This window comes from Furipterus horrens, unplaced genomic scaffold, assembly GCF_987537825.1.
Source record: "Furipterus horrens unplaced genomic scaffold, mFurHor1.1.pri manual_scaffold_9, whole genome shotgun sequence".
Lineage (NCBI taxonomy): Eukaryota > Metazoa > Chordata > Mammalia > Chiroptera > Furipteridae > Furipterus > Furipterus horrens.
In genome coordinates, this window is record NW_028327179.1 from 67446893 (window position 1) to 67471142 (window position 24250).

The window sequence follows — 24250 nt, forward strand, 5'->3', positions numbered from 1 at the left end:
AAGTAGTTTGATGAGCACTTCCATTGTTCTATTAGATGTTGTAGATAAATATATCAAGAAAAACAAAACAAAACAAAGATTTGGGAGCCACAAGACATTAAATTTTTTCTGCTGACTATGAGCTTAGTGAGTTATGGCAACATATTTAATCTTTATGAGCCTCCACATCCTCATCTGTAAAAGGTAATGATTTCTAACTTTAGGCAAGGTTAATTAAGATTATGAAAGTAAATAACCAGAATACAGTAGATGCTCAATAAATGATAGCCATCATAATTCCAAATATATTTCCCTTGTCATATCTTTATCAGAAGTTTTCATATTTTTAAAAAATATTTTTTAAATTTATTTTTAGAGAGAGGGGAAGGGAGGGAAAAAGAGAAGGGGAGAGATATCAATGTGTGATTGCCTCTTGCACGCCCCCAACTGTGGACCTGGCCTGCAACCCAAGCATGTGCCCTAACCGGGAATCGAACTGGTGACCTTTTGGTTCACAGGCTGGTGCCAACCCACTGAAGCACATCAGCCAGGGTTAATATTTTAAATATAATATTTTAACAGCAGAGGCACTCAAGTCAGATTGCCTGGATTTAAATTACAACTTTATTTGTGACCTTGGACATATTTTTGAACCTCACTCCCACTTTGTTTCTTAATCCATAAATTGGTTAAAAAATATATCAGGGTAAAAGATAAAGGGGGTCAAATATATGGTGACTTTGGGTGGTAAACACACAATGCAATATACACATGATGCATCATAGAATTATACGCTTGAAGACTATATAACTTTATTAATCAATTTCACTACAATAGTTAATTTAAAAAGTTTTAAAAAGTACCAACTCCATTGGATTGTAGTGATAATTAAATAGCATAAGGTGTATAGAGACTATATGAAAGCACAGTACTTGACACATGTGTCAGAAGTGTATGTTTGTGATATAGCCTGGCACCAAGGAATAGACAAGATTCACACATAGTAACTATGCTATTCACTTAGCTTTTATTGAATGTTTAAGTTCACTCAAAGTAGTTTAATACTCAAAGTATTAACATGCATTAATATCCTACTCACATTCTAAGAATCTAAGAGAATTATAACACACACACAGAGCAACCAATGGGGGTTAACAAATCCAAGTCCCAAAGTCTCTGTCTGCAGGTTCAGGAAACAGCAATGTGAGCAGAGGAGTTGTCAGTGTCTTGCAAGGAAGGATCTCTGGAGCCTGGTGGGCAGCAGGGAAGGAGAAATCCTCAGTCTAGCAGGGCAGAGCCTCCATCAGCCCGTACCAAGAGAGATCAATGTGGCATGGGGCGTCACTCTGGTGTGTGGAGCTCGGCTGTCTCAGCAGTGGTCTGGAGCCTGCCTTAGTTATACTTTGAAAGTGATGTATTCCACCCTCGTGGGTCTTTTCAATAAATGTCCTGGCACCCCTGATGCCAATTTGGAATTTGCCCAGGAACCTATGGGTGGCACATGGCTGTTCTGCTTGACACCCCTGCTGGCAAGAGTGGAATTTCCCCAGGAGTCTATCTATGGGTGGTTCCACTCTGCAGACATGACTATTCTGATCACATGTGCAGATATCTTAGCTGTGTCTCCTTACCAGATATGTCTGCTCTTACCACGTGGGCAGATACCTTAAGTGTGTCCCTTTGCCAGATGTATCTAGAGTGACATAGGCAGTTTCCCTCTTAAATAAAAGTGTCATGGCTGAGTGACAGACATTTTAGTTGACAAGAGAACTCCACTTAGTTTTATATATTTTGTGCTACCTTGATTGGACCAATGCCATTTTATTGGTCTTGCTCTCCACAATATGTAAGTACTATTTTATAAGCCAAATGCGGTAAACTATAGTCTTTCAATTCCTTGTTCAAAAATTATAAAAGTACAAGGATTGTGCCTAGCTTTTCTATTTTCATTTTTTATAAATCAGGGCAATTTGCATAATCTGAACCAGGGAGTTTTAAAAAATAATAGTGGATTTATTCTATCGGTCATAAAATGAAGAATTTTAGATGTTATCACATGTGATCAGAACAGTCATGTCTGCAGAGTGGGACCACCCATAGATAGACTCCTGAGGAAATTCCACTTTTGCCAGCAGGGGTGTCAAGCAGAACAGCCATGTGCCACCCATAGGTTCCTGGGCAAATTTCTCTGTTGTCATCAGGGGTGCCAAGACATTTATTGAAAAGACCCAGGAGGGTAGAGTACACCACTTTCAAGGTATAACTAAGGCAGGCTCCAGACCACTGCTGAGATAGCCGAGCTCCGCACACCAGAGTGCTGCTCCATGCCACATTGATCTCCCTTGGTATGGGCTGCTGGAGGCTCTGCCCTGCTGGACTGAAGATCATTTTGTTTTATTCAGGACCTCAAAATGCATTTCAAAATGAAATAACAAAATAACTGAATAGTTGTCAAATATAGTTTTATTTTTAATTGTTTACTCTTTTCCCTGATGTTTTTGTTAACCTTCCTTACTTCATTGTTTCTTTTCATTTATTTTAATGTCTTATTTCAGATCTATCTCACTTTCAAAAACTTAGTACTAGCAATAAGTGAAACCTACTGTTAAAAGTTTAATATTCAAATAGAATTTCTGGATTTTTTTTCTATTCATTCTTAATATCATTCTGAACACTGTTATTCCCAGTGCTATTCCCAGTTGGTAGCCTTTAGCAAATAAATGATTATTCAAGAGAAAAGCTTGAATGTTATAAAGTCACTTAGTATTGTATATTAATTATGTTGTAACATCATTTTATTATTGGCATCAATCCAGTAATAACATTAATCTCATTAGGTGAACTTTACCTTGTTATATTAGTGGATCTTTCTTTCATTTTACAGCTGGCTTAAGTCCTGCTGAGATTCAGCAGTTATGGAAAGAAGTGACTGGAGTTCACAGTATGGAAGACAATGGCATTAAACATGGAGGGCTAGACCTCACTACTAACAATTCCTCTTCGACTACCTCCTCCACCACCTCCAAAGCATCACCACCAATAACCCATCATTCCATAGTAAATGGACAGTCTTCAGTTCTAAATGCAAGGCGAGACAGGTAAATCTCATTATATTTATTCAATATTTATCTACCACCAAATTTTACTTTTACCATTGATAAAACTAAAAATTATAATTTGTACTTAACAGGGGCAAAATGGGTAAGACAGCAAATTAAATGGAAACCTTTAGATTATTTATTTTATATATTATTTTTCATTACAAAAAGCAGTTTAAATACTAGCAGTTTGTTAAGTACAGTTATAATTTGCCTGAAAAAAGCTATTTTTAATAATTCCATGTGGAATTATTGTCAGTACATTTTTATGACTCAGATACTGTGATTAACCTGAAGGCCATGAGAACATTTTATCATTTTTAACTTAACCAGTTTCAAATAATTAAAGATGTGTACATACACCACTTAATATATGTTTCACACATGTGGTTAGAAATCAGAGGATATATATATGTTCCTAATGTTCTTCTTTAAAAAGAACTTTTCAAAAATTGCCTTACTCTCTTAAAAATACAGTTATTTTTCCCACTTAACCACATACAAATATATGTTAAATATATTTTTTATTTAGATGTTACTTTAAGGTTATATGGCTGGATTATGATGGAATTTATAAATATACAAAAATACTGTATAGTGATTATTTTCTGAATAAATTTGACAAAATTCAAAATAAAATATTTGATTTCAGTTGCCAACACTGAGTACATTGTGTTAGATAATTTTTAAAGCTGTTTTATTTTAGTTGTATGAAGACTGTCTTTGTAAGAGGAGAACTCATGTACTTTTGCCCATTTATTTAATTTATTTAGGCATATGGATACCTAATCAGGTCCTTTAAAGTAATTTACATAATATATGTAAGCTAAATATTGCTTAACATGAAAAGTATCTTTTTAAAAGATGAAATATAAGTGTAGGATTTCTTAACACAGTGGCTTAGGCTTAGCTCTGAAATTCAAATTTAAGTGTAGTGGAATGATAGTGTTCTGTTATACAATGCTAATATCTGTGTAAATGCAACAAATATTCTTTCTCATAAACATTTTTTTCAAAGACATTTAATCACAGTACAGTTTAAAGTAGAATGTTATTGGCGATGTTTCTGGCTTCATTTGCATATCATGAAAAATTTTTCTTCTTAGCTTGCATTATTATAAAATGATATAAAATGGTATGCCTTTGAATGCTTTAACTGAATTAATTTGATGAGTATATATTTTAGAAGGTGATTGATTTTTCTAGGATCTTTCTATCTGATACAATACTCACTTTTCAAAAATCTTTGATAATTATAGATGGACATAGCTGATGGGCACTGTCCCAGAGTAAAGATTTTAAAATCTATTGTTATGAGTAGAAATATATATGGTTCACACCTAAATACTGAATAATTTAAATGTTCCTAATGCTCTTCTTTAAAAAGAACATTTCAAAAGTTATTTTACTTTTTTAAAAATACAGTTTTTTTCCCCTTGACCACATATGATATATATTTTTTATTTGGAGGCAAATGTTACATTAAGGTCATACGGCAGGATTAACATACAATATTATACAGTCTTCTTAGTTTTTCATCCTTTATTAACAGTCATCTTTGGCTCTATTTCTCCTTTAATTGGAACATCATCTAGCCTTGGCAGTTGAACTATTCAGTAGAACGATTAAATTTTTCTGACTGCTCTGAGCTGCATTGACCTGTTTTGACCTGTTTGTCACTGGTTGTAACCTGACAGGCTCTAGCAGCCTGCAATGATTATGGCTTTTTGAGATGAATCTGATCTGTGTTCCTTTGCTACAGCTCGACACATGAGGAGACTGGAGCCTCTCACACTCTCTATGGCCATGGAGTTTGCAAATGGCCAGGCTGTGAAAGCATTTGTGAAGATTTTGGACAGTTTTTAAAGTACGTTTTAACTTTTTTTTTAAGGGAAGGAGTGGGTTATATGGAAATTTTAGCCACTGTTTTAAATAAACAAACGAAAGCTGAGGGAGGAAAGTAGAGGTCCATCGTGAGGCATAGTCTTAAGTTTTCTATGTGTTTCAATGAGTGGATTAGCAAAGTCAGACCAAGAAGTTTAACTTTTTATCTCTACCTTTTCATGAGAATATTTATGAATTATTCAATAAACGTTTTGAAACAGCGTACTCTAATAGTATCATTAATAATTGGGAGATATGTTTGCAGGGTTCACTTAAATTTCAATTTTTCAATTAAAATTTCAAGTAAAATTATGTGGAGTCATATTTTATACGTATGTATATATATATATTTTTAATATATATACACATATATAATTAGACAAATTTTACAGATTTACTTTTTTGAATTGCAAACTGTATTTCTTATATTAAATGATGATATTTTAAAATGTATATTTAATAAGAATAAAAATTAAATTAATAGGAGCTAAAAGTTTTAAGATAACTATGTTTCATCCACATTGACACTTGTTGCCCCCAGAATCATAAGGAAACATGCATGACTTCTCTACCTTAAAATAAAAACTTGGTATATCCTTAATTTCTTCATACAGTGAAATTTTTTTTAATTCTTGAGAGATTCTTTTTCAAATGAGAATATGCATTTTTATGAACATTTTTCATGCACAATTCCACTATACAAGAGTTCTAAACAGAGAGCTACAGATAGGTTTATGGAGATGAGTTACTTCACAGGCTGAGACTCTTATGTTGTCATGGAGCAGCTAATAGGGTGAATGAACTGTTTCATGCTTCATCAACAATTAAGTTAATTAACTCATTTGGAATTGCATTGCTATGTTGCCAGGATGTTGGAAGAAACATCAGAAAGATGTGTTTACAAATGATAGACCTTGGAGTATAGAGCAAAAGCACCTTAACAACAAGGCACAAGTACTTGGCATCATAACTTTATAATTGAATTACAGTAAGACTTCCACAAGGATTTTTTAAAATATTTTTCATTCCTGACCAATTAACAGAAAATTTTTTCATATGTTACTATGACTTTTGTAAATGTCCTGAAATGAATAATTGTACTCCTATTATAATAAAACAGTCATGAGCTACCATTTTGTTGAGTATGAAACTGATTCTACTGTTCTAAGCAAAGAGAACATTTAAAATGTTAGGTAAGTTTTCTAAAGTTTTTCTTTCTAGGAAAAATAACATTTGTTAAAACAAAGACAGACTATAGGAATATTAATTCTTATAACAACTAAATACTTCATTTGGATATATTAGTCTTTATCAATATGTTGTATTATTCCTTATCATTAAGATTATTTAGAGGACTAATACTACTGTTTCTTCAATATGGTAATTTAAATCATAGAATTAGCTCAGTCACTATACATTTTATTGCTTCAAGTTGTTCTTTCTGACAACATTCAAAATTAATCTTTAAGAAAATAATGTATCTTTCCTTCAGAATCATTTCCTTTGTGGCACACGGAAAGAAGCATTTTATTCATCTTCATTACTTGTATATATTTTTATTACTTACAAAAAGATTATCAGGAGCCCTCATTTTATCCTCCACAGTTCTTTTTTTGTAATCATGCTAATATTTTTTCAAATTGAAGAATTACAAGTAAAAAAACATTTTTTTTCAATTAAATATCAACTTTGGTTCCAGAGACTAACCATTTTTCCAACCCATTAAATTTATAGGGATGGCAGAACAAATGACAGAAGATTTTAAGGCCTTTCTTTTAGTTCATTTTTAATGATATGCTTTAGATTTCCTAACTTAAAGATCTGATAATGTCTGTTAATAGAATTAATGACAATATACTATACTAAAATAAAATATTAATAAGACATATTTCCATAGTGTTATTGTGTTTTTCTTAAAATTCGTGTGAAATTTGAAGAGAAAGAAAACAATTTTGTTAAATTAATTTCAGTTTATTTAGTGTCTGTGTGGAAGATGAAATGAAGAAGACACCACCACTAATATAGATTTCCTTGGAAAGAAGATTTTCTTTTCTTTTGTAATAACAGAGAGAATTAAGGTCTTAGAACAAAAAAAATGTCTAATTAGTCAAGAAGCTCTGAATGGTTTTTATCTCACAGTTTTCATGTTTATCCATTCTCTGGAAATTTTATAGCCAGTGTTCATTATAAAAGTGTTTTTTGAGAAAATATTGTGGCTTTTTTATTCCTAAAATGCACTATAAATAAACTGTGTAGCTTGAACTTATTCATTGGTTTGAAATAAAAGTAAACCATCAATTATTACCATTTAGCCTACATATGCTAAATAACAAGTGATAGTACCAAATTCCCTTTCTCACATTACATTCCCAAATTGGTAGAATATCTGTTTTGACCCAACACCAAATGAAAAACCACCAGAGGACAGTTGCTTGTAACATATATATTCTTAGTCATATATACATATATGACTTTAATATTCAATTGAAATATTATTTTCTGTCGAATAAAAAATTTGGCTAAGTTAGAAACTGTTATTTATAACAGCCAAATGAAAGCAGAAAATAAAAGATGAAGAAAGTTCAGGCTAAAAAGGTGTTTAGGAAAATTTTTGAATTTTGCTGTAAAGTAGGTGTTGACCAAAGCTAATCATTTTTCTGACTACTAACTGAAGATCTTACTAGATCACTAATACCATTTAATACTAGTTCTTCATTACTGTCTTATAAATGTCAAAGTGTAATAACATTTGACAGTACTTGGCTGCAAAATTAATTGCACTGGACCTAAGTCAGCTTGAATGTAGATAGATTGACATTTAGAGCTTAAACCAAAAGGTTTACACTTTTAACATTCCAGTTAGCAGACAAGTGTTTCTAAATTTGCATGCACAGATGCCAGCAAACAAAACATGGTCTGAAACAGAAAGTGATACTCCTTTCCAAGAAGGGCAGAATTGTTAGTGTCTATAAAAGTATCAATCTGTTAGAGAGTGATTAGTTGACAGTAAATGAATTAGGTTTTTTTCACAAAGACTACATTTGTAAGGCTTAACATTGTATAAAGAGGAACAGAAAAGAAAGTGGAAACAGTTTATTTAATGGGAAATTTGTTGTCTTTTTTTCTAGTACTGACTAAAAAATATGCTTTTGCTTAGTGTGTATTTTCAATTTCTTTGTCTTTGACTAGGCAGCATGGCTACAAAATTATGACCTCAAGGAGGCATTCTTTGAACTTGTCAGAATGTTGTTTCTTTTGGTGACAGTGCCTTATCTCTGAAAACTAAGGCATTTCACATAATCAGCTAAATGAATAGTGACAGCTAACATTTTGTATTTAAACTCCTGTCAGTGTTTAAACATAAAAAGCTTGATGCAAAATAAATGAAACACCAATGATTTGCAAGTGAAACATTTTGTTAAAAAGTCTAAGGTAGCTGGATTTAAATCTGATCCCTTTTTAGCTTATAAAATGATATAACTTTAAATTGAAAAAATCTAGAATTTAAAATTGAAATGCTAATCTTGGGTGTACATAATTGAAGCCACCACATGTATTCATAAACTTAAAATATTTGTTAAAAAGAATTGTGCATTAAATAAATTGGAAATATCCTGTCCTACTTTTCATCTTTCTGAAATGCTTGCTTACTTGTTCTTAGAAAAAATTTGACTGCTTATTTACATTTTTTTCTAGTCCACACTACCTACCTAGCACACAGATTCAATGCAGTTTTGAAAGAACGTCAGTAGACCACATCACTTATTCCATTTTGAAAACAAAAATCAATATACCTATAAAGTGACCCATAAATTAGATCTGGCTCACACAATGTTTGTTCAGTGCTGCCTTTCTGAATGCACCCTTTGCATTTTTTCTTCACCTCTGTGTTTGAACTGCAGTCTCGGTAAGAAGCTCATTAGGGGACATTAGGGACTGGAGCTAACCAGAATTCCAGAGCTTGCTTTGCTCTTATTAATGCATAGTAGAGTAGAATGCATTTAAATATTTCATAGACATTCAGTAATTTGTGTGTAATTTTCTTGTTAGCAGACCAGTAGAAGTAGAACAGGCTTGTGAAATGGTGTCAGTGATTGCATGGGTAATTTAAAGACCTTTGCCATCAGAAAGAGTATTATTATTGGCTAGTATGAAGCTGTGAAATAAAACTACCAATAAGTAAAAAAAAAAAAAAGAAGAAGAAAGAAAGAAAGAAACTTAATAAAGGTTTTGTAACAAGCATCTTCAGGGATAACAATCCTACTTGGTCATTTTGAAGCAGCTATAATTTATGACATAGGCAATATATCAAATGAATAAGATAGTATTATGGAGCATTCATATGAAAAGGGTATTTGCAACATTAGTTTCAACTTCCTGCAAGGGACATGATTAAATGATTAATGAAATGTCCCTTTGCATATGCATTTTGAAACAGCAATTAGGCACTGACTGAGGAAATCCACCAATCCTCTCATTTTTCAGTATTATCTCACTCTTGATTTATAAATCATAGAGAATTTTTGAATAGTAATATGTAGTACCTGAGATAGTTATAAAAACATAAAAGAGAATAATTTGGGCACGAAATAGTCACAAATACAAAACTTCATAATTTAATATTAATATTCAGTCTATTTATGTAGTCTTATTGCATTGTATTTATATCTGACATCATTTCTGTACTTTGATTGGCATAATTAAGTAGGGAGAATGAATAGGCACTATTTTACATATCATTGGTAAACAATAGCAACGAAAGGAGAAGGGAGATGTGGCAGAGGTATGTATGTGTTTTTCAAGTTCTCAGTAATCCACTGGAGGCTTTTCTATAAATGATCATTGAAGGGCTGCAAGCTAGCCTGTAATTACAGGAAAGAAAGTGGCAGCTCTGGCATTTCATAACTATGTGTCCTCGAAAAGTGCTTTGTGAGTTTGTCACCAATGATAATTTAGATAGAGGCTCATTACTGAACATCACAACACTTTAAAAACCTTTCCCCTTCATACAGGAGAATAAAGGACTATTTTAATGGCAAGATTCTTTTGTGTCCCACTGAAAAATTCAATCAAGACAAAACCTCATTGACTATTATTGTAATCTACAGTCTCTCTTCGAATAAAAGCTGTATAGATAAATTGAATAGGTTGTAAGACCCAAGTATATAATGCAAACATTTTGTACTTTTTTTAGTTCTTTGAGTATAGGATAATTATCACTAAGAAATATACAAGTGTAAAAAAAACTTTTTAAAAGTTATTTTATGCAAAAATAAACATGTTATACTGCATATATTTTTTCTTGCAAAGCTGTACATTCTACTTATCTTGTTCCATTACACTCTAGTCTTTGTGTATAGCTAAGGCATTATTTTAAATATTCAACATTTAGGTTGATTGCAGAATAAATATATATGTGTGTTCCCCAAGAGTTCATAGTGAAAAAAATCCTTAAGATAATACAACAATATTAAACCTTAAAAATATAATTACCATTGTAGTATACTGATATAAAATGATCTCATTCTTTATTAAAATTTTGGTGAAAAAAATGAAAAACAACTTTTAAATGTTAATTTAATTAGAAATTAGTGATACTTTACATCATAAGCTAAGTTCTGGTTTAACATTTTATGCCTCCTTTCCAGAAAGAGTGAATGAATTTTAAGTTTTCATTACAATTAGGCTCATAACAGAACTGAGCTGAGTGAGCTTAGGGCAGACAGGTATAGTGGAAGTGCCTCTCCTACAGTCTAACTACACACCTCAAACTTGACCTGATACACGTCACTATTTTAGTCCACAGTTTCCTTTCAACCAGGAATGACAATTGTACCAAGATACATAGAAGTTTGTTGTTATGATCGGTGAGGAAGTATTAAAATGAACTGATTAATTTTTCAAGGGAAGGTACAGAACAGAATAAAGGTTTCCAATTACTAAACCTAAATAGATCTACTAACAAATAAACCCACTTATTTATAAATTAGTTCTTTCTCAGAAACACTATCTTTATTTTTTATGTTACACATATGTCTGTCTAAATATTTTTCTTCTTCGTTATTAATTTCAAGAAACATTTTTTTTCTGTATAGTTTCAAGGTGTTCCCTTTTCCCACTGTGGGTAATGATAGTACTTAAGTGCAGTGCATGTACCATTGAGATATGCATTGCTTAATATTCTGTTTTGTGTCTTGTGTTTGTTTAGGCACCTTAACAATGAACACGCATTGGATGACCGGAGCACTGCCCAGTGTCGAGTTCAAATGCAGGTGGTGCAACAGTTAGAAATACAGGTTTGTGAAATGTTAACTTAATGGACTTCCTTCTTATATTTCTCATGGGTTAAATTGGGCATATTTTAACACAAGCCTAATAGAAATACATGGAATTTTAGATAGTATAATGATGGCAATGATTAATAACTCAGGATGGATTGATGTAGTTTAATGTACTTATCACTTAGACTTATATAACCTTTAGACTACATCATCTACATTTGGATATCCCAAAAGAGTCAAATCTAAATTTACTCTAATTGTGGTTATACCATACTCCCATTGGATATGATTTTATTATGGAGACATTTTTTACATGAGCTAATCATGATTTTTTTCATTAGATTGTATAGTGTAACAAAAAAATCTTTACAGCATTATGCCTGTAGTATATTTCCCTGAGAAAGAACTTTTCCTTTTATATCTTGCAAAAAAAATTAAGACTTTTCTGGAATAATAGTGGCAAATCATTTATAATATTCCAGATAGTAATATATGTGTGATATCAAATGCTGCTAATTTAAGTTAAAAAAATTAGTTAATATTCAAACAGAATTCAGCCAAAAATAAATAGAACTCATAAAACTGATCAGAAATCAATTATATCACCATATTATTTTTATGCTTTTGCTATCTCTTTAAAGCTTCCTCTAGTGTTTCAATTTAAAGATTAAATTTTCCTTAGTCAAACCAATACTATGTTTTATTTACTTAAGCATACAATTTCTTTTTCTTCACACTTTACTACATCTTGAATTGTTTCAAATCCATTATGTCATTGCTTTTTCCCAGGGAGCTGTTAAAAATATTTTACTTTGACTTGTAAAATAATCAAGGACACGTAAAAAGCATTATTACTGATGTAACTTTAAAAAGCTTTTTGTAAACCTGTTTACCATTTCTAAAAGGTCGAATGAAACATAAGAGTTCAACTGATGATGACACAGCCTGCATTGTGACCAATTATGCCTTTTTTTTCTGCTGTGTCTGACTGATGGAAAAGTAAGGTCCGTCGCTTGTAATGAGACCCAGTGCAAGTATAGATGCCGACTCCGTGGCAGAGTTCAACGTTTCACACTGCCTGGTCTCTGTCACTCTATTGAATTAGATTGATGATGGCAGATTGGAGGGAGCACTAACTGGACCTCAATGGGAATGCATGAAGTGTGTAGACAATCCTGGCAGGCACTTCTCTTTGAGAACCCTTCACCCTTTCACAGTTGTTGGCACTAGTCCATTGCTAACAGTGTCCACAGGACTTTAAAGAGGCACCATAGGCTTTCTAATTTATGGTTTCAGTAACTTGCTACTGTCAAGGCAACTGTGACCTCAATTCTCTTATTGACAAAAAGATGAAGTGTTATTTGTTTTCTCTGACCTTTTAACATAAGGAAAGCTACAAAAGCCGCCCCCCATCCCATCCCGTTCGTAGTTAAAGTTGCATTTCCTCCCAGATAAGTTGCTATTGGTAAAGACTTTTCTATGCAGGAATCATTACTCTGAGAAAAGCTCAATGATATGATGTATCGCTACAATAAAATAGCTGTATCAGTCATTTCAAAAATGTTTCTGATCTGACTCTATCTTAACAGCTTTCTAAAGAACGAGAACGTCTTCAAGCAATGATGACCCACTTGCACATGCGACCCGCAGAGCCCAAACCGTCTCCCAAACCTGTAAGTGCATATTGCTTTATAAACAGTAAATAGCTCTACTGATATAACAGACTAAGAAAATGAACAATTTAGTGAAAGCTAGAAAACAGTGGATGTGATGAAAAATATGGCAATAAAGTGAAAATAAAATACAATCACTTGTCAAATTGTATGTTTCTTTTAAAGTAATGCTATTTCTTACAAAATCTATCCAATCTACACCATGGGTGTCACTAAAAAAAGTACATCTATCAGTGCACAAATCACTGCCTCGAAGCTAAAACAGAATATCTTTCTGTGATAGGTTTACAGATATTAAAAGGAAACCCACTTGGAGCAATGTGAAAAACAGGACAGTACAAATCATGAATAGAAAGGAATGTGGTATGCTGAAGAAGACTTAGATCAATCATAAGATACATATGAATAGATTTTTTAAACAAGTATTTTGTCAAAAACGTCGTGGTATTTTTATAGTAATTTTCCTCATCTTTCTCCTATTTCATTTAAGGTGTGTTTTACTAGATAGTACACATAATGTTAATTTAGAGAGCTTATGACAAAGGAAAATGGATGATTATAAAAAATAATAATTGCAGTTTCCAGCAAAAATATATAAGATTGAAGCGCAACCTTATAACAGTCAGGTACATAAACTGTTGAAAAGAGTATACTTTATCTCACTCAGCAAATGTTTGCGCAGAAACTTAGAATAATCAAGTGGGTAGCTCTAGTTTAATGAAAGTTTGTGAGGATATGTTTTAATAAGTCCCTTGAATAGCCCAATGATTAGTGATTGTTAGCTCTGCCTCTCCCTCCATTTCTTTAGGAAAAAAAGATAATTTGGTTTCATAGTAGAGGAGATAAAAGACGAACTACATTGTATGAGTTTTCTCCTAATCTCTCTGGTATCACTCATTGATTAATATTATTAAAATTTACTCTTTTATATAAAGAATGTATTTATTTAAATTCTGGTAAGGTATTTCTGCTGATATATTAGAGTTTTTCCTTGTATTACATTTAAGTGTAGGATACTATAAGCACATTTTAAATAGAAAGAAAAGAGAAATGTGCCTTTTGAATCTGACAAATTAATTTTTAAACTCTATAATGCCTAAGTTTTTAATTAAAAAAATAAGCTTTTGAAAATCTTTTTGATCCTATATATATGACATTTTTTTCAATAAGATTTTTCCCCTTTTACTTCTATAGTATAATGTTTATAGATAATTGCAAAACAGAATAACTGTCTCATAAATCCATCAGGAATCTGCAGCTTGTTCTTTTCCAATTAATTATTCAATCAGTATTTTTTTTAAAACTCCAGCAGCATGCTTACATCTACACTAATAAAGAATTTTCAGCCTATAATCCAAAACAGAACCTGAATGAATAATGTAATTGAAGTATTACATTACATAAACCACACATGAAAGAATTGCTAATTGCATTTGATGGTGAGCAATTAATATAGAATTTTAGATGAGTGATTTAAAATGAAACCACAGTTTAAAGTTCCCTTTGGAACTAGCGATATCTTGAGGAACTGCACTACTGGCCTCAAATTGGTTTGAAAGAAGAGTGGTCAATGCACATACCCTTAAAAATACCCTAAAATTTATACACTGTACAAAAGAAGCTTCAAAATTGATATGATAGCAGATATTTATGTTCTCATGTGCCGTGGCTCAGTTGAGACGGCCCACACATTTGATAAATATTAATAGCATGAATTTATTACCGAAGAGAAATGAGCTCTGTTGGTTCATCACTGCACCCTTAACAGCTATCAGTACATGAACACAAGGTGCAACTGCACTGTCTATTATATGACCCCATTTACTCTCTGAATGGTACTTCATTAAATGGTACCTTTTGGCCATGCTATGGATGGATGAAAATCAAAGTTATCAAGGCTGCGAGTCCTGAATAATGAGTTTCACCCAACCTTGACTATATTCTGATGAGCTGATCTGGCTAAGTGCTGATCCTGGCTTTTACATGCTTCCTTTTAGTTAATAATAAATTCTACATTATCAGTTTGTGATTGCATGCCTACAAACATGGTATGCTTATTATTGCAGGTGGCAGAATAAGTTAACTATAACATTATAAACATGAGTAGTTTGCATAGAAAAAGGTGTATTTCTCCTGTTTTGAAAACTTTTACCATGTTCACAAAATGTTTAGAGTGTTCTGTTAAGTATTCATCAAGATAGATCTTCCATTGATTTGCAGTGTTGGCATTTTTTGGCTTCTGACTGTGCCATTTTATTGTGGTTTATGATTTCTAAAAGTAAATATTAACCATTTACATGAGTTTTTAAGTATGGTGAAGTCCTTCGTTTTTTCTCTTTTTTAATAATTTTCACATATAGCTATACAATACTGATAATATAGTCTAAATATAACATTACTAATTTTACATTCTGGTGTTGATTTAAAAAATAAAATATTATTTGCAACATTGCACACATAAGATGCATGTGCACCTTTTTTTATTTCTCAAACTCTGTAGAGGTACTTTTGTACATTCTGGAGAAGCTTACACCAGTGGTTTTGTGAATATATTAAATGCAGCATTTAGTAGCATTCTTTCAGCTTTTATTTATGTACGTAACAAAGAATCCCCAGCCCAGTCTGCTGGCTTGGAGTGTGAACAGAATAACAGTTTGTGGTTTATTGGGAACAGATGCACTTGGGGATGCCTTCAGGGTGCCAGTCGTTATTATTAGACTGCTAATGTGCTTCTTCTGGCTGCTGCCCAAGAAAGAACAATTAGCTGGCATATGTTAATTTTTGTTTCCCTAACAAATCTCTCTACTGACTAAATGTGTAAAACAAATCTACAAAGAAAGATCAATCAATGCTGTACACATCATTTTCTCTCCATTAAAAAAAAAAGGTTTATCTTAAGAAGTGTATTTGGGATTTGAAAAGACAGGTGTTACTAAATTATATATAAAAGCTGAATATTCTCTGTTAGCCACTCACTAATCAGTTACTTCATACAGAAGCAGAACAATTAAAACTAGTTTTCTTGCTTTGTTGCATAGATTACTGCATAAACCAAAAGGTCCATAGATTACCTCTTATAAATATCATTTAAATATATGGCAGAAATCTTTTTATGTGCTGCCCTACATAAAAGTTTTGCTAATTGGATGCTATTTATGACACAGGTGTGTGGTAAATACGACAGAGGTGATATAAGTTTTTGATAGTGAAGAACAGAGCCTTTCTGAGGGAAGTAATGAAGGGCACACTGTTCAACAGCTTGCATGCATTCTCACCTTTTTCTTTTTTTCTACCCTGACACCCACTTTCCAGGGTACATCAGCATTAAGTGACACTGTAATCATAAATTGAAAATGATACTTCCAGAGGAATTGGCAAACTTGACATTTCATTATATTTGTTAACACATGCCACAAATGATTGTTAGTGAGGAAATTCCATTTCCCTCTCTCCATCTCCAATCAGATTTAATTTGAAAATTTTCAGTCTCCTCCGGCTAATTTGCAATTAAGACAATTTTGTTTGAATATGTAGTAATGTCATTACCATTCCACCAAATTAGCAAGGAGACTAAAGGTCAGTGTAAAATTTTCCAGCTGGCTGGAGCCTCTCAGCTGAGATTTGGGACTATGGAAAAAAAAATTCTGGCAGCAGCAGAATAGCAACTTAGTTTAAGTCCTGTTGGTTGAAAACATTGCACCCTTCATTATTGCTGTTGTTGTTGCTTCACTAGGGGCTAGATCTGTTTAACAACATGGGCAGTCAATGATCGGCAGCTGGCTTTTATTTAAGGCAATACACTTTCGCTGAAGTCTGGTAGGACAAGAAGGAGTTAGTCCTAAGAAACATTGCCATAGGATAACCTCTACCAGCAGCCTCTAATTAGAGTTCTTATGATACAATTTCATCCTGTAATTAGTTGAGATTGGCTGCCTCCTTTTGCAGCTTATTAGTGGCAACACAGCTGTAGAAGTGAATCCACTGTCATTTGTCAAACCTTTTTAAGCCTTTTTCTCTTGTCTCTACCCTTTTCCTGCCCATCTCTTGGGTCTTTGCAGCTAAATCTGGTGTCTAGTGTCACCATGTCGAAGAACATGTTGGAGACATCCCCACAGAGCTTACCTCAAACCCCTACCACACCAACGGCCCCAGTCACCCCGATTACCCAGGGACCCTCAGTAATCACCCCAGCCAGTGTGCCCAATGTGGGAGCTATACGAAGGCGACATTCAGACAAATACAACATTCCCATGTCATCAGGTAGGATATGAATGCTCAGTAGAGCTCTTTTACTTTGGGAGAGGAAAACTAGCTGAAACAACTGTACAGGAGCCATCCAGAGCACATAGAAACTTGAGTCATGATTTATGGAGTGATAATTGTTTTATTCCTGGTAAATGTGGATGGGGTCATTTCCTAAGCACATTATGATGAATTGTTCTGAATGGCTGTTCGGGAAAGAGACCATGAGAGATGTGTTGTTCAGATAGCCCATATTATCACCTCAATTCAATGAGATCCTTTGATCTCCAAGAGAAGACTATAGCAATACAGCACCTGCAAGTACTGCTGTGTGAGAAGAGCCATTTAAAAAATGTAGGAAGCACTGTGGCTCTATGCTAGACAGTTCAGGTGCTACCTAAATAAAATTCTAACATAGCTCTTGATGCCTTCACGCTACTCAGCTTAAGATGCATATGGAAGTTCAAGTTTGAATGGAACACAAATTTTATTTCTCTCCATCTCTTACCCTTCTCCCTCCTCTCCCCACTCCTCACCCTTGCCCCTGGGCATCTGGATAATCACAGTCACACTTTGTAACTATAATTATCCCAGAGTCCTCTTTTTACAAAAAAGTGATGTTATTTTTAACATGGGCACTTTGAAGTCTTTGTTTTCTCTTTGTTGGAGGGCCAAAGATGCCTAAAGATTATCCTCTGGTTCTTCAGGAAATATTAGATGAAGAAAGTGAAGATTATGGTGGAGAGAGTGGGCAAAAGTCCATGTGACAACATGCCTAAACCACCGCCTTTAAAGAGGACCTGGCTGTTGGAAAAATCCTAAGGGCCAGCTGATCACACCTTTCCTGAAGTACTGCAAACAGCTAGGGGACGCTTCATTTGCACTTCACATCAAAAATGGCCTTTTCGTATAATTCAATCCCACTGTCATGCTTTGTGCTTTCACTAGTCAGTGGCTTTCTCAATGGATCACTTCACCAATACTAGGGGAATATATGAAAAATCAATTATATAGACTGAATTATTAGCAGAATTAACACCTAATTTTTATTTTTACAGAGATTGCCCCTAACTATGAATTTTATAAAAATGCAGATGTCAGACCTCCATTTACTTATGCAACTCTCATAAGGCAGGTAAGTAAAAGGAAAACTAACTCTACCTGATTAAATCAAAATTCATCAATGCTTAAAGTAAGGCGTGGGTGAGAAAGAGTCATCTAGTCCAGTTAGTAAACCATTATTTTATGTCACTCTGTATATTGTCTCATTTCAGGCTATCATGGAGTCATCTGACAGGCAGTTAACACTTAATGAAATTTACAGCTGGTTTACACGGACATTTGCTTACTTCAGGCGTAATGCAGCAACTTGGAAGGTAACTCCTTTTCCTGCAGTTTTAAGATGCCTAACCGAGTTTCTTACAGATAGCACAAGGAACATTTATTTACATGACATAAGCAGATTAGTATCTGCATCCCCTCTTTTTAACCTGCCTCTTGAATGGAATGAATTCCCTCTCTCAAAATGACAAGTGAAAGAATAATTTTGCCTCTGATATAGTTTTCTAATTTGGTGCAATTAATAGCTGAGGCTTGGCAGAGAAACGAGGGCCTGACACACTAATTACAGTGTGAGCACTCAATCATCAACACCTTTGTTAGTTGCACGATATTACTTTTTCTCTTGCATATTATTGGCTAATTAGTTTGAAAAATGTCTGTTTGGCTTATGCAACAAATGGAGGCTGTAGGTTTTTGTCTTGGTCTGCGCCTTTTGTACACATCATGCCTCATCATACAGACTGACGCTGCTACAAGAGTGAGGGCCATGGCTACTCAGCTGGAACTAAAAGAAAGTAAAGTGAATATTATCCTGTCAGAACATAAATGCAGTTTATTTACTTAGACAAAAGCGTTCATCTATATCCCTGTCCAAACAACTTCATTGTCTGGATCCTACAAGGAGCTAAAAAAATGTTAGTTCTGTACATCTATTTTTGGAAAAGAGCAATGTCTGGAAAGATAAGGGCACTCAGCACAGACTAAGTGAACTGTTTTATTTTTATTTCAAAAAGCAGTCAGAAACATCAATTAGCCACAAGCCATTTGATACAAAGGGGAAATGTTTGTAGCTGGGAAGAATAGAAGCAGCAAAGCACTCATCAACATACTAAGAATTTTAGACTCTGAGATATGCTAAAGTGAATTAATTTGGATTTAAAATGTAAATTAATCTGGCAAGCGATTACAGATACGTGGGTGTGAGGCTCAGAATGCTTTTAATTTACAAAATGTTTAGATGTTATTAGTTGCTACAGTATGTGGTACCATAAATGAATGTAATTTATGCACAGTTACTTGATATGTATTTTATATGATGAAAATTTCAGTGATAATCTGTGCAATATATGTTTTGGAGGTTTTTCAATAAGTAATATTTATGTACAAGGTTTACATTTTCTTTTGTTATTCATTAGAGAATTTAGTGAATGTTCAGTCATTTGATTTACTGAAAGAAATTTTAAAAGAAGTGAAGGGTGATTTAATATCTTAGCTTGGTCTCATCTCCACAGCTCGGGGATCCAGCAAAACTCATTCTGAACAGCTTATTAGTTCTAACTATATCGCATGCATAATAAAACTGCTCATTTGCTCATTAATATTAAAATTATCATATTCAGAGCCATGGGCATTAAGATCAATCAAATCCTTGGATTTCAGGTCAGATGCTAGATCTGCTTATGCTTTTTCTTTTTTTGAAGAATTCGTCTCTTAAAGCAAGCCAGAAGCTTGTCTTTGTGCAAACAGAAAGAAATTTTCATCAAAATTATGTTGTTTTATATTCTAAAGTAATAATTAGGGAATTTCTGAATGCTTGATATCTATATTTCACCGTACCTTGACAGGAAGAAATATTTGCTTATATTTTAAATTTGATTTATGGAGAATACTCAAGGTAAATTATATCTTCAACTGTATACTTATTTTAGTTAAAATTTTAGGAATGACTTAATTTGATTTAAAAATGCTAATTTTGAGTAATTACTCTAATACAAAGCTGCCAACAACATCTGTTTTCATAATCATTATGGGAAGAAAATATACTCTCGGGTCCCACCAATGACTTTCAATTGAGTTTAACATTTACAAAAACTTTATTGGGAATTTAAAAAAAAATCTAAGTGTGTCTTATAGTGCAGGCAGAATGTTACACTGTAACTTGCATATGTCATCTAATAATACAGAATAAACAAACTCTGTCATTTCATTATAGGAATGAAAAGAATGCCTCTGAGCTTATTTGCATACAGCTTTGTGCAAAATTAACACTTGTCACTGTAGCCTTTTTAGCATTTTAATACCTCAAGCAGGACTGGTTCCTTTGGACATTTCAACCATCCCTGAGTGCTTGATCAGGGACACAAAAGAGCTGACCTAATTGTTCTGGCATTTCCAAAGATACTGTAATTTGTACAGATATTGCAATTCAGACCAGTTCAATGAAAGAAAGGTTTTGACACAACTATTATTAAAAAAGCCTGGAAGGCTCTCTTATCATAAAGTTTAAACTGCAGATTCCAGTAATTTGTAAATTTGGGGTTTATAATATGTCATATTTTGATTTAATACATAAACATGTTAAGATTTTTCTCTCTGATTAAGTAAGTTATATAATGTAGTATTTTTGGCTGTCTTATTAAGCAGTATGATTTTTGCCGCTTTTTCCCTCACTTGTCTGATTTAGAATGCAGTACGTCATAATCTTAGCCTGCACAAGTGTTTTGTTCGAGTAGAAAATGTTAAAGGAGCAGTATGGACTGTGGATGAAGTAGAATACCAGAAGCGAAGGTCACAAAAGATAACAGGGTATGATTGTGGTAGATTTGTAATCCTGCATTTTGCATTCTCCAGAAAAAGTGATCACTTTAAGTTGGGGTGGTGTAGAGAGAATTAGCTAATGGCATGCTAACTAAAAGTCCCTTGTCAGTGAATTGCTTTTTTGAATCTGGGAATAAATGACATAAAGTAACAATATCATACCAATATTTTTTTCATTAAAAATTATCACAATATTTTTCTGGTTACTGTTCTCACAAATTCAACATTCTATTTGTATAAAAATAAGTTGTTTTTCAGGATGGAACATGTTTTCTAGGTGGAAACACTGCCTGTTTTTATAAAATAGTATAACCTCTAATAGAGCACAAAAGGCTAGTATTTTAAAATAAAGCTAATGTTACAGACACTGGTATTACTGAAAGTACCTTTCCATGAAGAATTTATGAAAATGTTTTTTTAAATAGTGATTTTGTTTCTCATTCAAGTACTCTTTATTTTTCATACTGGCCCCAGTTTGCTTTTCCCCAGCCATGTCATCTATCTATTCAGAGCTAAGATATAGTAGTGTGAGAAAATTATTGCCTGGGAAGATTGAATCAGTATTTCTAGAGAATAAGACTGACAAACATAAGCAGAAATATCAGAGAATATATTTTGTGCCTAATGAATTACCTACGTGTAGCATTTATCTGCTCCCCAAACTACTACTGCCTTTTTTGAAGACATGACTTGAATGTATTTTATCTACTATTGGCCCTTCACTTTTGATTTCTGTAATCAAGTGTGTCCTCACTTCTGTATCCAAGAAATAGTTAATCCATTATGTTGTAATTTAATTAACTATGGTGATTTGTTATGTTAATTTATGGTGTTCTAGAAATTAACTATTAATTATTTCCTGGTTGCATCAAATTAGTAATTGTGTTGTATATTTACATTTTTCAAAATTTTATAGAAATGTTATTCTTCTTGGAAATAAAATCTTCACATAGCTAGAAACAGGTCACACCTCAATTTGACTGCATGCCATAGTCTAAAGTTGTATTCATTATGTTCCTGGACCAAGTCAATATATACTATACAAAGAATTATATATTTGAATTCTATCACCTTATTTCTTTGGCCTTAGATCCATCCACTCTGGACTAGGAGTGTGAGAAAACAAGCGAGAACATATTTTCTTAGCTAAGATTATTGGTATCTGAATGTTTTCTATTTTGATTTATAAATCTTTTTTTATTTTATTCCAGAAGTCCAACCTTAGTAAAAAATATACCTACCAGTTTAGGCTATGGAGCAGCTCTTAATGCCAGTTTGCAGGTAAAATACACCTTTCTATTATCCTTGTATTTGAATGTGTTTTTTTTTTTTTTTTTTTTTTGTCATTGCTTTATATTTAGGTGGAATTGTGATTGTTCTTAACAATTGGTTTATAATCTAAGTAAAGTGTAGTACCTAGTACTACAGAAAGCACTAATTCTAATTCAAGATACTTTTGATGTGAAGAAGCAAGAAGGACACCCTGTGGCAATATCTGGAACACTCGGTTTCCCTGCATATGCTAGATTGATAGAAGCTTTGCAAATGCATGTGGCTATCTATTAATATTTATCCAGGCTGTCATAAATGATTTCACATCATAGTGTTGGGGAACATGGTGCTTGTGGCAAAAACTTTAAAGTTTAATTATAATATATAATTTTTATGCAGAGGAGGCAAATGTCAGGACTTCTTTATTTTGAGTTAAGTTCTGGTCATTTTTAAAAAGCAGAGCAACTGCTTATATTATATCAGAGTGTAGATACAGCATTTCATTATGTGGAAGACTGAAATATGAGTAAAAAAAATTTCTGGGAGAACTGTTTCTTCATATTTTTACATCACACAATTTCTTAGTATCTCTGCCACAAGTTACCAATTAGAAATTTTTGTCCTTCCTGTACATTTTATTTAAATGCTTCTAAAATATCTACATCATGATTCAAACCCATTTAAAGAAGATTTATGTTTTAAAAATTATTTTAAAGGGCAGTTCAGAAGGTTTTCTACACCCTCTATATTTCACTAGGCTGCCTTGGCAGAGAGCAGTTTACCTTTGCTCAGTAACCCCGGACTGATCAATAATGCATCCAGTGGCCTACTACAGGCAGTCCATGAAGATCTCAATGGCTCCCTGGATCACATTGACAGCAATGGGAACAGCAGTCCAGGCTGCTCACCTCAGCCACATATGTAAGTGTGGTTAACAGACTCCATAAAATTTTGTATTCTTCTGACATTTTGAATGATGTACAAGTAAAAAATACAAGTTTAAGTAGAGTTAAATTGTACCATGTCCATGATATGAAAATGTGTATCAAAATCAATTTTAAGACATCTTTTATAATCTCTCCAATGTCCTATAATTATTGTAATAATAGTTCTCTGCGAATTCTTAATACTACTAACATTCTTTTGGATATAAAGCAGTGTCTGAGTTGACTCTATATCTTATGGCTCATTATCACAGTTTAGTTTGTATGGTGCAGTAAGAATATTTATGATGAGTAAGTTGACATACTTTTTTACTACTATTACAGGTCTCTAAACCATTTATGAACTGTAGTGCCCATTTTTATAAACCATAAAATGCAAAGTTTAACTGTTACCCACGGTTTACACAGAAACCAGTAAAGTGTAACTTTTTGCCTGTCTCATAAATTAGTGTAATTAGATATTCAGCTTTAATTACTGGTGTGTCTGTATTGGCAAGGTTTATATGTTATATTTTATGCAAGACTATGATTCCTATTAATATTTAGTAGCTAACCATATCATTAATTACTCTGAAATCTTTCCCCTACCATCTTTTTAATAGAGCTGAAAGAGTAGACATATTAAAAATTGATGTATTGTGAATTTCATAAATATGTGTAACACTTTAAAAAATGTGTGGCTTTACTCAATAGGCCAAGCATATCAACTTCTTGTTTACCAAAAAGGTACTGACTCTAGGAGAACCTAGAATTTGGGGGAAAATATTAGAATCTGAATAATGAAAAGTATATACCATTGAGTTGTTAGATTGAATTATAACCTATGTCTGTACATACTTCCTAAAGTTAAACGTCATATACTTCCAGTTTCATCATTGAGGTAAATATATTGCTTTCTCTCATTTTTATATTTTCTTCCCTTATTTTTGAATTTAATATTTAGTCAAGGCCTGAAAGAGAAATGTGGTCTTTATATATGCCTACTTCCATATGACCTT

At 33.0% G+C, this 24250-nt stretch overlaps 1 protein-coding gene across 1 annotated transcript in view; it reads left to right on the forward strand.

The window, feature by feature from the left end:
* The window catches only part of FOXP2 (forkhead box P2), a 370651-nt gene that overhangs the window by 309358 nt on the left and 37043 nt on the right, over window positions 1–24250 (forward strand). Inside the window, exons 9-18 of the mRNA XM_090286764.1 lie at window positions 2864–3077; window positions 4840–4944; window positions 11170–11257; window positions 12832–12915; window positions 16974–17175; window positions 18216–18292; window positions 18432–18533; window positions 20903–21024; window positions 22248–22317; window positions 23066–23229. Of these exons, the coding sequence (XP_090142890.1) occupies window positions 2864–3077; window positions 4840–4944; window positions 11170–11257; window positions 12832–12915; window positions 16974–17175; window positions 18216–18292; window positions 18432–18533; window positions 20903–21024; window positions 22248–22317; window positions 23066–23229 (1228 nt within the window). The remainder of the gene's footprint in view (window positions 1–2863; window positions 3078–4839; window positions 4945–11169; window positions 11258–12831; window positions 12916–16973; window positions 17176–18215; window positions 18293–18431; window positions 18534–20902; window positions 21025–22247; window positions 22318–23065; window positions 23230–24250) is intronic.